The following is a 14,500-nucleotide window of genomic DNA, read 5'->3' as shown; positions in this document are numbered from 1 at the left end:
TGATGACATCGGATTTGGAGCCTCTTTTCATATTCTTATCCGCTATCTGTGTATCTGTATCTCTGGTGAGCTGTCCGTTTAGGTCTTTGGCCCATTTTTTAATCAAGCTGTTTTTTTCTTGTTGAGCTTTAAGAATTCTTGTTTATTTTGTATATATAAAGGATAATTGTCCTTTATCGATTGTGTCTTTTACAAATACTTTCTGCCAGTCTGTGGCTTGTCTTCTTATTATCTTCACATTGTCTTTTGCAGAGCAGAAGTTTTTAATTTTAATGAAGTCCAGCTTATCAATTATTTCTTTTTTGGATCGTGTCTTTGGTGGTATAGCTAAGGGTTTTGTTTTTAAGGAATGCATTTCTGGAACTCTTATATCAGGATGACAAAGATTACAGACCCAGGGCATTGATGGTTTGACTGAACGTGTGTAGTATCAAAGTTATTTGTTTCATTGACCTACCTCTAAGACTGACTGTTCCTGTGACAGAGGGGTGGGATGACCCAGACTTCAGGCTTGACTTCCCAAAAATCTGTTACCTTCCCAACTTGATTCACCAGATGTCAGTTAGCTTGAATGGAGCCTACATTCTTGTTGCCGGAATGAACTATTTTTAAAATCTCACATCTATTTTTGAAGAGCCATCTGTTAAATTTGTGCTGTGTTCAACAACGGAAGGGCAAAAACTCATTTATCATTAGGCATTGCCACTTCGAATTTATTTTTTTCCACAAATACTAAAGTCACTGTGCTTAAGATTAAATTCAGTCCAGTTTGGGGGCACCTGGGTGGCTCAGTCAGCTAAGCACTGTGACTTCGGCTCAGGTCATGATCTCACAGTTCGTGTGTTCAAGCCCTGTCTCAGGCTCTGTGCTGACAGCTTGGAGCCTGGATCCTGCTTCACATTCTGTGTGTGTGTCTGTCTCTCTCTGCCCCTTCCCGACATATACTCTCTCTCTCAAAAATAAATAAATAAACATTAAATAAATTCAATCCAGTTTAGAAAACATTTACTGACACCTGAGGCATACAGAGGTGATAAAGTCATGGTTTGCCACCCAGGAGCTTGCATTTCAGTAAAAAGGTAAGATATAAACATGAATAAGTATAGGTCAGAGCTGAATAAATTCCCCAACAGAGGATTAAGCAAATTATTACATGGAACATAATTTTTTTAGAGAAAGTACTTTTTCAGCTATCGATTTCAACTGTGTATTCTTAGCGCCTACCACTAAGTCATGATTGCTCACTAAATGCTTGGTTGGTTGAGTGAGTAAGTGAATGATGGATGGGCAATGGATATTGTTTAAATGTTTCCTTTCAAGAAAGGCATTTTGGGGGAATACTAGTGAATAGGCAAAAGGGACGAATTCATTCAGAGATGTACTCAAAAGGCAGTGTGTTCCCAAGGGCTGGGAATGCCAAGCTGAGACATTTGTTCTGGGACACATCATGGGGATCCATGGAGCATGGTGAAGAAGGGACTGACTTCGTCAGAAGTGAACTGGAAAATTACCAGTTTGTTAGAAGATTGTTGGAGGCACTCTTTCCAGGATTGGCCTCTATTTGACTTTGTCCAGAAAACTGATTGTATTAGGCCTATCTTTCTTCCAAGTTATTTCAGAAAGCCAAAGTGATCATAATAAACAAGGGGTTCTTAAACTTTAGACACAGGGAAAATCATCAAGGGAGATCTTTAAATGTGCAGACTTCTGTCACCGACTCCCAGAGAGTGTGATTTAGCTGGTCTGGAGGGGACCCCCTGAATCTGTGCAGTTGGTAGAAACTTCCAGGAGATCCTGATGAGAGCAGAGTTGGGAACTCACTGTAAGAAGTCCCAGAGTTGAGCATTTTACCTCGTTAACAGTATCTTGCCCAGATGCAGCCGGAGCTTTTTGGGCAATGTTTCCTAGACTGGATCACAGGTCAGTTAATTCAAGCAGTTGCTGCCAAGATTACCCTGCAAGCCTCTCTTTGCATTACTTCTGGTTAGAGGTTCTTCCATGACACCTGTGCTCTGGGCTACGCATTAGAACCATTCCAGAAAATTCGTGGTGCACATATAGTGCTGTTTACCCAAGAATCGGGGTGGAGGGTAATGAAGTGCTTATGGTTGAGTGCAGATGTGTATTTATATAACTTCTCTCAGGTTAGAAACCCAGAAAAGTTACTATTCAACATCGCAGCTAAATCAGCATGTTATCTCCAAAATGTTTTCATGTTTAAAGACGTCCTCTCTCCCATTCTGCTTTGTACGTTTTTAACTTACACTGATGATATTATACCAGCCCTTTGTGCTGACTTAGCAGTGACCTTTGGCCCAAGGTAATTAAGTTCTGCCTTAACCACTTAACAAAATTTTGTCATTAGAAGCAAAATTAATATCACAGGCAGAGATTGGCATTCTAGGACTCTAGAGAAACAGAGTTGCTGTGACAAAAAAAAAAAAAAAAAAAAAAAAGAAAAGAAAGAAAGAAAAAGAAAAGGCATAAAATATTCCAGAAAGGACTCTCATCAAGGAATGGGAGAAGATTAGATGGAATGGTGGCCCAGTTAGAGCCTAGGTGGAAAGATGAGAGGCGTGGAACAGTGTTTGGAGGCCTGCTGGCCAGGGGACGGGGTCTGTATTTCAAGCCAGGAGAAAACCAGTGGCGACTGGGCAAGTGTCTCTCTTCTTCAGCCATTCCTAGGAATTGCCTTCATTGGGAAGCTCTAACAGGATGAGATGGCAGGGAAAGGCTGGCTTGCATAGCTGGTGCCATCTGAGTGACTGATAGCTCATTCTCTTACGCTCAGAAAGGGTAAGTGCTAGAGTAGGATAGCATGGGAGCTTGGTGGAAGGAGAGAAGCTGATCCCTGCTAGGGAAGGGCACAGTTGGGCATGCCGGAGGCAAACTTGACTGTATCCTAAGGTCCCCTGGGGGCTGCCAACTCTTCAGCACTGGGTGGACAAACAGATGCCCTCCAGGGAAGTGTCACTATCACAAGTGATGACACACAGGGGCAGTTGGCAGGAATATTGCAACTGAGCTTCTGGAGAGAGGCCAACATTACATCTCAGGAATTATGAAGACGTGTTTTGTTGAGCTGCTGGAATTGCAATGGAGAGCCATTCCTAAGTGTTCATTGAAGCTCACTTATAACCAAGGGTGAGTCACATAGAGGGTTACTGACATTCAGAAAGGAGACAGGCCAGTGTTGGCTGCACTCAAAAGCTTGGCAGGATTTGACTGAGTGGCATGGTAATTGTTGGAGAGGCAGGATGGTGTTCATATAAAGAAATTGTGTAGAGGTTTTCACTGCCAAAGTGACAGATAAGGAGAGCAGAAAAATAGTAACTATAGAGGGCGCTATGGAATCAAGGACAGATTTTGGTTTGTTTTTATTGTGGGCAGTATTTCAGCACATTTATATCTTGATGGGAATGATGCAGCTGAGAGGGAGAAGACTGAGGAGTACATACAGAGGCAGAAATTGCAGAAGCAAAATCCATGGGTAGGTGGAGGAGAGGAGATGTGTGCACATGTGGAAAGATTGACCTCAGGTTGGGAGCACAGACAGTTCAATGATTGTAGCAAGAGAGGAGGCAGACAGCAGGTGCGGGTAGGAAGGTTGCCTTGGCATGGGACGATGAGGATATTCTCTTCTGATTGCCTCTTTTGTCCATGAAATAAGCAAGGTCATGAGCTGGCAGTGAGAAGGATACAAGAGGGTGTTAGAAGCTTTCAAGGTGCAAAAAAGGTGGGAGTTCAGAAAGGTAAAGTGATTTGACCTTGTTGGCTAATTAGTGGCCTTCTCAGACCAGGGTCCAGGAAAACTGTGAATAGATGCCTTGGAAGTATGATAGATGGCCAGGGAGTCCTGCGAGTCCACTTTGGGGGTGTGATCATGACATTTAAGTGGGAATAGTCAGGAAGGTGAGTGTTCAGCCATATGCAGCTCCCTGGGTGAAGGCGTGGAGCAAGGGGAGGTTGAATGAACCAGGTGAGCACAATAAGTGAGAGAAGGGAAGGGGTTGAGGAGCACAGAGAAGAGAGATGGCAGTGTTAGATCACAGACTCCAGCTCAGATTAGGAGAAAAGGGTGTGAACACAGTGAAGGAGGACGGGAGGGGGTGATGTCCATAGATTGGGGCTGCCCATGTGGCTGCAGACTGTGGACTGGAGCAATAGATGGAACGCACTGGAAAGATACAAAAAATGGCCTCTGGAATGAGTTGAATAGTGTCCCCACTGCCCAGTTCCTACACGGACCCTCAGAAGGTGACCTTATTTGGAAATGGGATCTTCGCAGGTGTAATTAGCTAAGATGAAGTCGTGCTGGGGTGGAGTGGGCCCTAAATCCAGTGATGGGTACCCTTACAAAAAGAGAAGATACATGGACACACAGGGGAGAAGGCCATGTGATGACACACGCAGAGGTTGGAAGGATGCAGCCACAAGCCAAGGAATGCCGAGGATTGCCACGGGCCACCAACTAAGAAGCAAAGAAGGACTTTTGTCTAAAATTATTATTACAAAATTTCACAAAATTAAAATTACAAAATTAATTATAAAATTAATATTTACAAAATTAACATTACAAAATATTACAAAATTCTGGAAAAACTGGGTCACTGTGACACCTCCTCCCCCCCTCCCAACCCAAAGAAACATAAACTATTCCAGAAAGGACTCTTCATCAAGGAATAGAAGAGGATTAGATGGGGTGGTGGCCCTGAGGGACCATGGTCCTGCCAACACCTTCCTTCTAGAGTTTGGAACTGTGAGAGAATATATTTCTCTTGTTTTCAGCCACCCAGTTTGTGGTTCTTCGTGCTAACCAGCAAAAACAAGCAAATAGATACATGCAGCAGCTTTCTGTTTGATCAACGGTTCCCAACTCAGTGTTGCCCTCTGTGGTCATGAAGGGTCATCCTTTGTAGGTCCACTTGCCCGTGCATCGGATGCATGCCTGGGTCTCAGTGATGGCGCATGCCCACACAACCACTCACATTTGGTAACAAAACAGCTTGCACAGAAGGGTGTGCCTGGCAGGGCCTAAAGGGCCCCCCTCACTGTTTGTGGAACACTTAGGGTGGTATTGTTTAACCCCGTGCAACTTCCTGCCACCTAATGGGGCGATTTCCTGCTCCAGTATCCTTCTGTTCTACACAGAGATGCTGGCTGTAGCCATGACTTCGGCTGGTTTCCTCTGACGCATCGCTGAGCCTAACATCTGAATAGCAGAAGGTATTTCCTAGAAGAAACTGGCTCTTCATTGCCTGCTGTCTTTCTAAAGCATCCATCAAGAGTTTAATGAGGACTTGTACAGAGTCCAGCACTGCAAAGGGGTACAACTTACCCCTCCTTCTCCTGCTTGCCACCATACATAACCACCAACCCCGAATGGAACAGTCCACAGCAGGGAGGAAGGCTTGCTTAGGCCCAGGACGATGGAAGGGAGTTTGTCTTAGTTGTCAGAGGATCCAGCCCAGCCACTGCCCAGTCCAGAACAGGTTTGCAGCGGAGGGGGGGGGGGGGCTGGCCTTCTGGGTTCTCCTGAGGCTGGAGCAAAGGTCGGAGGAGCACCTTCTAGTGTCCGGGCGCTTTTCCTGAGAGCTGTGCTGCCACTTGTGCAAATTGCTCAGGAACTCGGGAAGGCAGGGGCCCATGTCCCCTCATTCATTCTGCATTCACCAAGCCCCTGGCTAGGACGATGTGTGGTGCTGTCCAGAGACAGGGTATTCACCTGGGGCTTGAGGGAGTTGAGGAGCTCACTTGGTGGGGCTTGAGGGAGTTGAGGAGCTCACTTGGTGAAGAATGAGAGGGACATTTTGAGACCCGGGCTCCCAGAGATGGGTGGCAGGCAAGCCTTGCTTCTGAAGCCTCTTCAGGGATGGGGAAAACGAGACCCAGGTTACCTTGCAGAGGGCAAAGGTAGCCCTTCCCTGCCTTCAGCCTCTCTGGGGTATCCTGGTGTCCTGACAGAGGTGCTGAGGAACCAGGTGGACCACAGCTCCTTCACCTTCACCTTCACTCGTTCACCTTTCCAGACTTTAGTTGTCTCGTCTGCACACCGTGGGGAGAGGCACGCCCAACCCGGGACCTCTGAGGCCCCTCTAGCCTAATGCTCTGAGGGGCTATGACTCCAAAGCGTAGATCCAGAGGGTGTCAGGGCAGACCTCAGAGGGCTGAGGAACAGAGGGGGAAGTCACACTTGGGGAGTAGGACATGAAAAGGGGACCATGCAGAACCTGAGAAGATTCAGTCAGAGTGCCAGGAAGAGAGTGGCATGATGCAAAGAAGTGTGTGTGGGTCCCAGTGCCCAAGGCCATGTTAAGTGGAATGTGAGGACTCAGAAAAGGGTCCTGAGCTTAATGAGAAGAGGTCATGATTGACATTCATAGACAGAAGTGGGTGGATAGGCAAAGCGTGAATGAGGGGTGGTGAGGAGGAGGGTTCATTCTGGGCTGAGCTCTGAAGCAGTATGTGGTGTGGGTGGGGGGCTTTTACTTCCTTGTAACTGCCCCTTCCTCACGCTGAGACCCCTCCCCTGTGCTGCCTACTGACTGTTCCAGCCCTCACCCCACCTCATGACTGCTCTCCAGGAAGTGTTCTAGAATCCTGCGCTCCTACAAAAACTGATTCATCAACAAAAGTTAAAAAAAAAAAAAAGGTGAATTTATAGGCTGGCTTTTTGCCAGACACCATGTTGAAGGTTTGCATATACATTAATTTTCTTTACAATAACCCTGTGGTAAATACTATTATTTCTCCCTTCTTACAAATGAGAAAACTAAAACAGAAATTATAAAACTTACTCAGACTCACATAGCTGAAAATTGGGATTTGAACTTAAGCCATATGACTCCAGAGCCCAAGTTTTAAGAGCTGTGCTACATGGCAGTTTGATTGAACTAGTTCATACTATCATGTGAGTGACTGACAGACGTGTTCACATGGAAATTCAGTCTCTTGCATGATTTCGCATTGTAAAGGAGGAGTTTCAGAATCCAAAGGTAGGGAGTGCAAATGCCGGTACTTTTTGGACAAGTTAGTCTTCTAGGATCTCTTAAATTATACTGCACAGGTTAGCAGGAGTTCACACTTTTTGTCTGTTAAGATAAGAAAAACTGAAATTTGTCAACAAATCTAAAAGAGTCTGTGAATAAAAGAAAGGGGAGACATAGTAGGCAGAAATTAGTTTTTTGTTTTTGTTTTTTTTAATTTATTTTTGGGACAAAGAGAGACAGAGCATGAACGGGGGAGGGGCAGAGAGAGAGGGAGACACAGAATCGGAAACAGGCTCCAGGCTCCGAGCCATCAGCCCAGAGCCTGACGCGGGGCTCGAACTCACGGACCGCGAGATCGTGACCTGGCTGAAGTCGGACGCTTAACCGACTGCGCCACCCAGGCGCCCCTGTTTTTGTTTTTTTTAAGGAGAGAAAGATCTGTGCCTGTGTGAAGGCAGAGGGGAGGACCCGCTGGGAAGGATCCTCTGAAGAGAGTGAGGGACACTTGGGGTGTTTTCCAAAGAATCAGAAGGAAGTAGGCTCTCACTATGTCAATCAGGAAGCACCTCCCCTGCCCTGCCCTGAGTATGAAGGGAAGCTAGGGGGATAACGAGGAGACAGATGTGTGTGGAAGTGACAGACTAGGTGGGCAAAGGGAGAGCATGAGACCACCTTGGTCTGCTTGGCAAGAAAACTGGAGTTGAAGTCTCCTGTGCAAAGTTCCGGTTTCCCCCGGCATTTTCTCACCTCTGTGTCCTAACTGCAGAAAGGTCCCTTGACCTCAGGGGGGGTTCCCAGATCAGAACAGGGTGATTTCTGGCTAGGTCTGACTGAGACTTCTATCACTCTCCCCCTTGGTCTCTGGTGTTCTCTTGGCCACTCTGAATACAGCCCGAATGAGCGCCCTGATGCCCCATGAACACATTTTCCTAAGAAACTGTATCCGAGTCAGCACATCCCAAACAAGTGTCACCAAAGGAGCAACTCCTTCACCACCTGCCTCAGGAACACTGAAAACTCTCGGAGTCCAGGAAACCTGAGTTCAGACATTTACAGTGTGAGGGCCATCTCTGACGGCATTCCTTTTTGGTGTTTTAGGAGAAGAGGAGGAAGATGGAGGTGATGAAGACAGATTGGACAATACAGTCAGGACCCCTGGGCCCAAGGGGGCAGGTGGGCTGGTGTCAGAGGCTCAGCTTGCCCGGAGGCTCACGAAAGGAAAGAAGAGCCGGCGGATGCTGTCCAACAAGCCCCAGGACTTCCAGGTAGGAACAGCCAGCGCACCCCAAGTTTGTTTTACTGCCGTATTGTCCAGCTTCTGTTAGTCGCGGTGTTCCGGGAGAGACCCATTGCTATGGGCAGCAGCTCAGCTAGCAAAAAGGGACATCAGGGCGTAAACCCGAAAAGAAGAGCTGTCCGTCTCTGTTCTGCATGCAGAAGTAGACGTAGTCAAGCCAGATGAGGTTCGTCAGAGAAATAAAACTATACCGCTCCTTCCCTTTGGTGGTAGGAGAGAAGAGAATCACAGTATTGCATTTTCGTAGCTCTAGGCACCTGATTGGCGGACAGCCGTGGAGTGAGTTAATGCATCCCAGGCTCAGGAAGACCAGGGAGGAGGCTGGGGTTGGAGCAGCGGCCTCTGCCCTGTCCCGCCCTTTCCCAGGGCCAGTCCCACTACTGGACTATTCCAGTCCCACTACTGCTCTCAGTTTCTGGAACCCAGTTCCACCTTGGGAATGAGCATGGGGGCCACCCCAGTCCATGCACGCCGGTGTGTGGCAAAGCTGCCCTGGCCTACTTTCAGCGGTCCTTACAGGCAGGCGAGCTGACGGGGATCCGAGGACTCCTTACTGGGGAAGGATCAGTAACGACACCCCTTCTGTGCTTCCAGATCCGTGTCCGGGTGATTGAGGGCCGGCAGTTAAGTGGCAACAATATAAGGCCCGTGGTCAAGGTCCACGTCTGTGGCCAGACACACCGAACGAGAATCAAGAGAGGGAACAACCCATTTTTTGATGAGGTAAATGGGCATAATGCATGTTTCTGCTCAATGAGTCTGTTCTACTTATATGCACCTCCCAGCGTTCTCTCTCCTGTTCCGTATGGGAGGGGAACTCATGGACAAAGATCTGGTAAAGACAACGAAAATTCCCACATTAAACATTCTAAGGACCACTGGGTCTTGAAACCACATGTCCTGCTTCATCATTGGTTCTCAGAGCTGCCGGGGTCTTGCTGGCGTTTTTACGACCACTTCCCCATGGCGCCTCTCCTGACGGATCCTTGTACCCCTTAGGATGGAGCCCGTGAAGTCACCTACATCTGCCTTTGCTCTTTCTAATCAGCAGGGTGTGTCTGAGGGATGAGTCCATGTGACTGAGTCGTTTCTGTGATTGCTTTGTTACTTTTAAAACAGCATGCCCAGCACATTTTCACAATTAAGACCAGTTGATGTTGGACGCCCATGAAAGAAAAAAATACCGAGTTTCAGTCCCAGCTCTAAGGCAGATGTTACAGTTTTCACAGGGACAACCATGGCTGGCTTTTTAAAGATGTCAAAACCTACGTGGCTAGAAAAATAATACATGTTAAAGGAAAGCAGTTAGGAGCCAAAAGGTTTTTCTTGTCCCTGAATATCGAGAACATAGTCTTTCTGTTGACCTCTTCTGGAACACTCCTCAAAAACACTGAATACCTTGATAGTCATCTCAGGTAGCACAAACCCCACGATCAGGGCTGTGAAGAGAAATGATAAGCTTGGGGACTTTTCCAAGCCCAGCCTTGCTCTGAGGAGATTCATTTCGGAGATTCCTCAGGCGTGCGTCCCATTGCCCGTTCTGTGAGCCCAGGCCTTCTTTCCAGGGTTTCCTATCCCTGTTCCCCTGAGATCCCTCCCTACAGCTTCCAGACCTAGCCTCAGCTCCACTTTTGTTCTTTTCCATACCCCTATGTGTAAAAGGAACCAGTTGTTTCTGTCCTGTGTTCTAGTTTCTTCCCCTATGTTCAAGCTGGCCCTACCTTCATTCACAGAAGACCTATGTTCTTGCTTGTCACTTCTCTTCCTTGGATGTACTGTAGACACCAGCATGCAGCTAAGTAGTGTCAAAGCAGACATGAGACATGGGTGTGCACTGAGCACTTCAGGAAAGTGGACTTTGGGAAAGAGGTTCACTGTGAAGAAGACCAGACTGCAGGGAGGGCAGGCGACGGGTGACTGGACACCTAAGGTGTAATGCATTCACAGGCAGGATAAATATTTACTCAGCCACATTCTCAGGAGCCTAGCAAGAATCTCCACCTTAGAATTTCCCATTATAATGAATTTTTTTGAGATGAGAACTCTGGGCAAAAGGGAAAAGATCAAATACCTGAGGCTCCAAGCAGACCAATTCAGGAATCAATAAAAGAATTTTACTAAAAAAAATCCCTAGTTTACCTACATCTTCTTAACCAAGTGATTAAACTTGGTATCACTGATAATGGGACGAACTGAAGTGTGTGTCCTGATGTGATATAATGGAAGTATCAACATCACCTGTGTTATTTCTTGTCAAATGACCAATTTGAATCTAACAGCGAGGAAATATTCATGCAAATCCAGAGTGTGGGATATTTTATAAGACAGTTCTAAGTTGTCAGTTTATAAGACAACTGATCTTGATAGAAAAAATAAACCACAAAAATAGGCAGGAGTACAGTTCTATATAAAAGGAAACTAAAAAGACACAACAACCAAATGTAATGTATAATCCTTGAGTGGATCCTAGTTGTCTTTTAAAAAAGCTAAAAAAGAACTTTTTTCAGGACAATTGTAGACATTGTAGAAATTCAGGACAATTGTAGGGAATTCAACTCAACTTTCCAGGTCATGCAAGCCCTAAGCACCCATTTTAGTGGGATTGCAACATGCAATAACCTTAGATCTTTATGTGAGCTAGTATGTTTCTGGCCCCAAAGGAACGATTCTGTTTCATTACATAAACACTACCGTTGTTACTTAACCCTTTTTCCTTTTTCTGACATGCAAAGGTGAGTTTGCCATGAAGCTCAAGAAGCTTAAGCTTATGGGTCTTTCTGAAGGCCCATGCAATGTGTTCTCATGGTCACACCTATTTGGGGTTATGTTTTTATAATTTCTTAGGAGGGCCCTCAAATTATAGCATTAGATCACACTAAACCTGAGTCCACCCCTGTAAACGTTCAAACATTTTTCTCTTTTGTTTTGACAGTTATTTTTCTACAATGTCCACATAACTCCTTCTGAACTGATGGATGAGATCATCAGCATTCGGGTAAGGGGGCTCCGGAGTAGGAAGGTGGTGCCCTCTAACTGCCGGATAAAGCCGATAAGCTTCTCATGGCTCTTCTTTCTTTCAGGTTTATAATTCCCATTCTTTGCGGGCAGACTGTCTGATGGGGGAATTTAAGGTGAGTGCCAACAGTCTGTTTCATTCAACTTAGATGGGCACTCTCGTAATGAGGCATCAGGTTCCTGGCCACATATCCGGCTGTCCACCTGGGTGATCTTAAAAGTTACCTGTGAGGGATTCATGTCACGGTCTTTGCTGAGGGCTGGTATGCCAGCAGGACACAAATGCCCCAGGGGCCAGAAACCAGCTGAGTGTCCTCTGGCCTGGGTCTAGTCAACTTCCAAGTACAACACTTGCGATACCTTAAAGCAAATACCTGAAAGCTGCCACATGAGGGCCCTTGCCAGCACTCCAGCTGTGGATGGAAGCCAGTGCAGGGCTGCAGAGGGAAAGGGTGCTTGTTGATGGCAAGAAGCCCATCACCCAGCTCCAATTACCGGCAGCCCCAGAGCTCCATCTACAAAGCCAATTATTGTAAATCTTGAATATGAAAGGCAAGCAAACCAGGAAAGAGAATCGGGGTGCTTTTCCAAGTAACCCATCTTGGAATTAAAGAGAAATATTTGGTGGGTGCTTCTCAGTAATTCTGCGTGGAATGGACTACCTCTCAAAGCCTCTCAGGGCTCCCAGTCATTAGAAGTCCTAGAGAATGATTTGTATCAGGCCTGAATGTGTTCATACCTGTCTGCCACCAACTAGCCACATGCCAACTGATCCTTAGTTTTCTCTGTTAAAAGGAGTCAATGTGAAGACTAATACACTGTTTGGCACATTGAAGTGCCCAACTGATGGTTATATTAATATTAGCATTAGCATTAGCATTAGCATTAGCCAGAGGAGAGGAAGAGGAATATTGGATAGGAAATTGGGCCAGGTGACTTCTCATAGGGTAACCAAAGTCCAGGTTTGCCCAGGACTGAGGGATTTCACAGAATGTGAGACTTTCTGTGCTTGGGGAAAAGTCCCAAGCAAACCAGGACATACTGGTTATCCTACTTCCACGGTCCCTTCCAGTTCTAAGACTAGTTAGTTCATTCATTCAAAATGATTGATTGAGGGTCAGGCAAGGCACTGGAGGTATGGAGAGGGTAAGAAGGAAATGTTCTCAAAGAAACCAAAGTCTTGTCAAGAGTCTTATATTTAATATATAATAATGGGGCACCTGGGTGGCTCAGTCGGTTAAGTGCGGGACTTTGGCTCAGGTCATGATCTCATGGTTCGTCGTGAGTTCGAGCCCTGCATTGGGCTCTGTGCTGACAGCTCAGAGCCTGGAGCCTGCTTCAGATCCTGTGTCTCCCTCTTTCTCTGCCCCTCCCCTGCTTACACTCTGTCTCTCTCTCAAAAATAAAAAAAAAACACATTAAAAACATTTTTTTTTTTAATTTTTTTTTCAACGTTTTTTATTTATTTTTGGGACAGAGAGAGACAGAGCATGAACGGGGGAGGGGCAGAGAGAGAGGGAGACACAGAATCGGAAACAGGCTCCAGGCTCCGAGCCATCAGCCCAGAGCCCGATGCGGGGCTCGAACCCACGGACCGCGAGATCATGACCTGGCTGAAGTCGGACGCCTAACCGACTGCGCCACCCAGGCGCCCCTAAAAACATTTTTAATATAACAATTATGGTTTCTTTGAAATGACTAAACTGATTTTAAAATCTATTTGAACTATTTTAAATTATTTTTTTCCCAGATTGATGTTGGATTCATTTATGATGAACCTGGTAAGTAATATTTTTTTTTCCCCGTGAACCTGAACATTCTGGGAATCAAGAAAATCTGAGGGATCAAAAAGGGAATAATAAAAATGTTTTCTTGATTGAGGAGGGGGAAGTATACTTAGGAATGAGTAATAGCAGCTTAATATGGACATCTTTTTTAATCTGATAGTAATTATCCTAACATTCACAAGTAGGTAATTTCTCTGTTTTGTGACAGTATTTTGATCTTATCAAAATCAAATTATAAAAACAGTTAATAGAGCTTAGACAGAGTCTTGAGTCACACCAGGGCAGGATCAGGGTTGGGGGCTAGTCAGTGCAAAGCAGAGGACATCAATCTAGAGACTCATCTGGCAAATTTGGTGTCATTATGATATTTCAGAGAAAATTACTGTTTGTCTTATAGCAGATGAAATCACAGACCTGTCAACTTACCTGTAGTGTGTCCCTGTCCTTTTAATCCTTCTTTATTTTAGGTCATGCTATCATGAGAAAATGGCTTCTTCTCAATGACCCCGAAGATGCCAGCTCAGGAGCTAAAGGTTACATGAAAGTCAGCATGTTCATCCTGGGAACTGGAGATGAGCCTCCTGTGAGCCCTTACATTCTATACCTTTTACATGTTTTCACTAAAAAGGGAGAGCCAAGAGCTAAGCAAGTGGGAGTCAGTAGTTGTGAAATGCAACACAACTTCCAATCAATAACCCCAACCTTCCAGTTCCTCCTATTTTTTGGAAGTTGTTCTTTTCTCCATGGTAGAACTATTATTCCAGCTCACTTGGACTCCTTCCTGGTGCCCAGGAGTGGATTTTTCATTTAGTAAAGATATGTGTGTTTTCAAGAGTCCCTTGCATCATTTGACCTATAAAGTATGGCTCACTTGCAAAACCAGGCATTGCTACCTAAAGGGACAGTTGTCATTCTAGGAAACTAGACAGCAAACTGGGAGACAGGTAGTACCCAAGAGAAATTGACAAAACTTCAGGAACTGTCTCTCTTTTTTTCTCCTATTTAGTGCTCATAAAATTATAAAGGGTCACGTTATTTTCTTGTGGAAGAGACATACGAGCTTTGATTATGCAGACTAATTTTGACATGGAATTGGTGGCTGAACTCTTAAGCCTGAAGCACAGGAAATCCTAATGGAAACAGCTCCAATTGGTTTCATTTTACAAGCATCAGTTTGGCTCTTTCCAAGTGCTGCTTTTCTATGGGTATCATTTATAATCATGTTTCCCCAATAGGCTGAGAAACGAGATCGTGATAATGACAGTGATGACGTGGAGAGTAATTTGCTACTCCCTGCTGGCATCGCCCTCCGGTGGGTGACCTTCTTGCTGAAAATCTACCGAGCAGAGGACATCCCCCAGAGTACGTATGGATTCAGTCCTTCCCCAGGATGACCAGTTTTCTGCACAATC

At 45.6% G+C, this 14,500-nt stretch overlaps 1 protein-coding gene across 4 annotated transcripts in view; it reads left to right on the top strand.

Moving 5' to 3' along the window:
- MYOF (myoferlin) overlaps window positions 1-14,500 on the top strand; it is a 153,203-nt gene that overhangs the window by 48,715 nt on the left and 89,988 nt on the right. For all 4 annotated transcript variants that reach the window (XR_009252459.1, XM_058697186.1, XM_058697184.1 and 1 more), the window contains exons 6-12: window positions 8,088-8,254; window positions 8,881-9,009; window positions 11,219-11,281; window positions 11,367-11,417; window positions 13,052-13,082; window positions 13,556-13,671; window positions 14,324-14,450. Coding sequence is in view for 3 of the 4 variants with exons in the window: in XM_058697186.1 (XP_058553169.1) it covers window positions 8,088-8,254; window positions 8,881-9,009; window positions 11,219-11,281; window positions 11,367-11,417; window positions 13,052-13,082; window positions 13,556-13,671; window positions 14,324-14,450 (684 nt within the window). In the remaining variant the exon portion in view is untranslated. The remainder of the gene's footprint in view (window positions 1-8,087; window positions 8,255-8,880; window positions 9,010-11,218; window positions 11,282-11,366; window positions 11,418-13,051; window positions 13,083-13,555; window positions 13,672-14,323; window positions 14,451-14,500) is intronic.

Source organism: Neofelis nebulosa, chromosome 13 (assembly GCF_028018385.1).
Source record: "Neofelis nebulosa isolate mNeoNeb1 chromosome 13, mNeoNeb1.pri, whole genome shotgun sequence".
Taxonomy (NCBI): Eukaryota; Metazoa; Chordata; class Mammalia; order Carnivora; family Felidae; genus Neofelis; species Neofelis nebulosa.
Note: the sequence above shows the minus strand (reverse complement) of the source record. Positions and strands in the feature narration are given on the sequence as shown.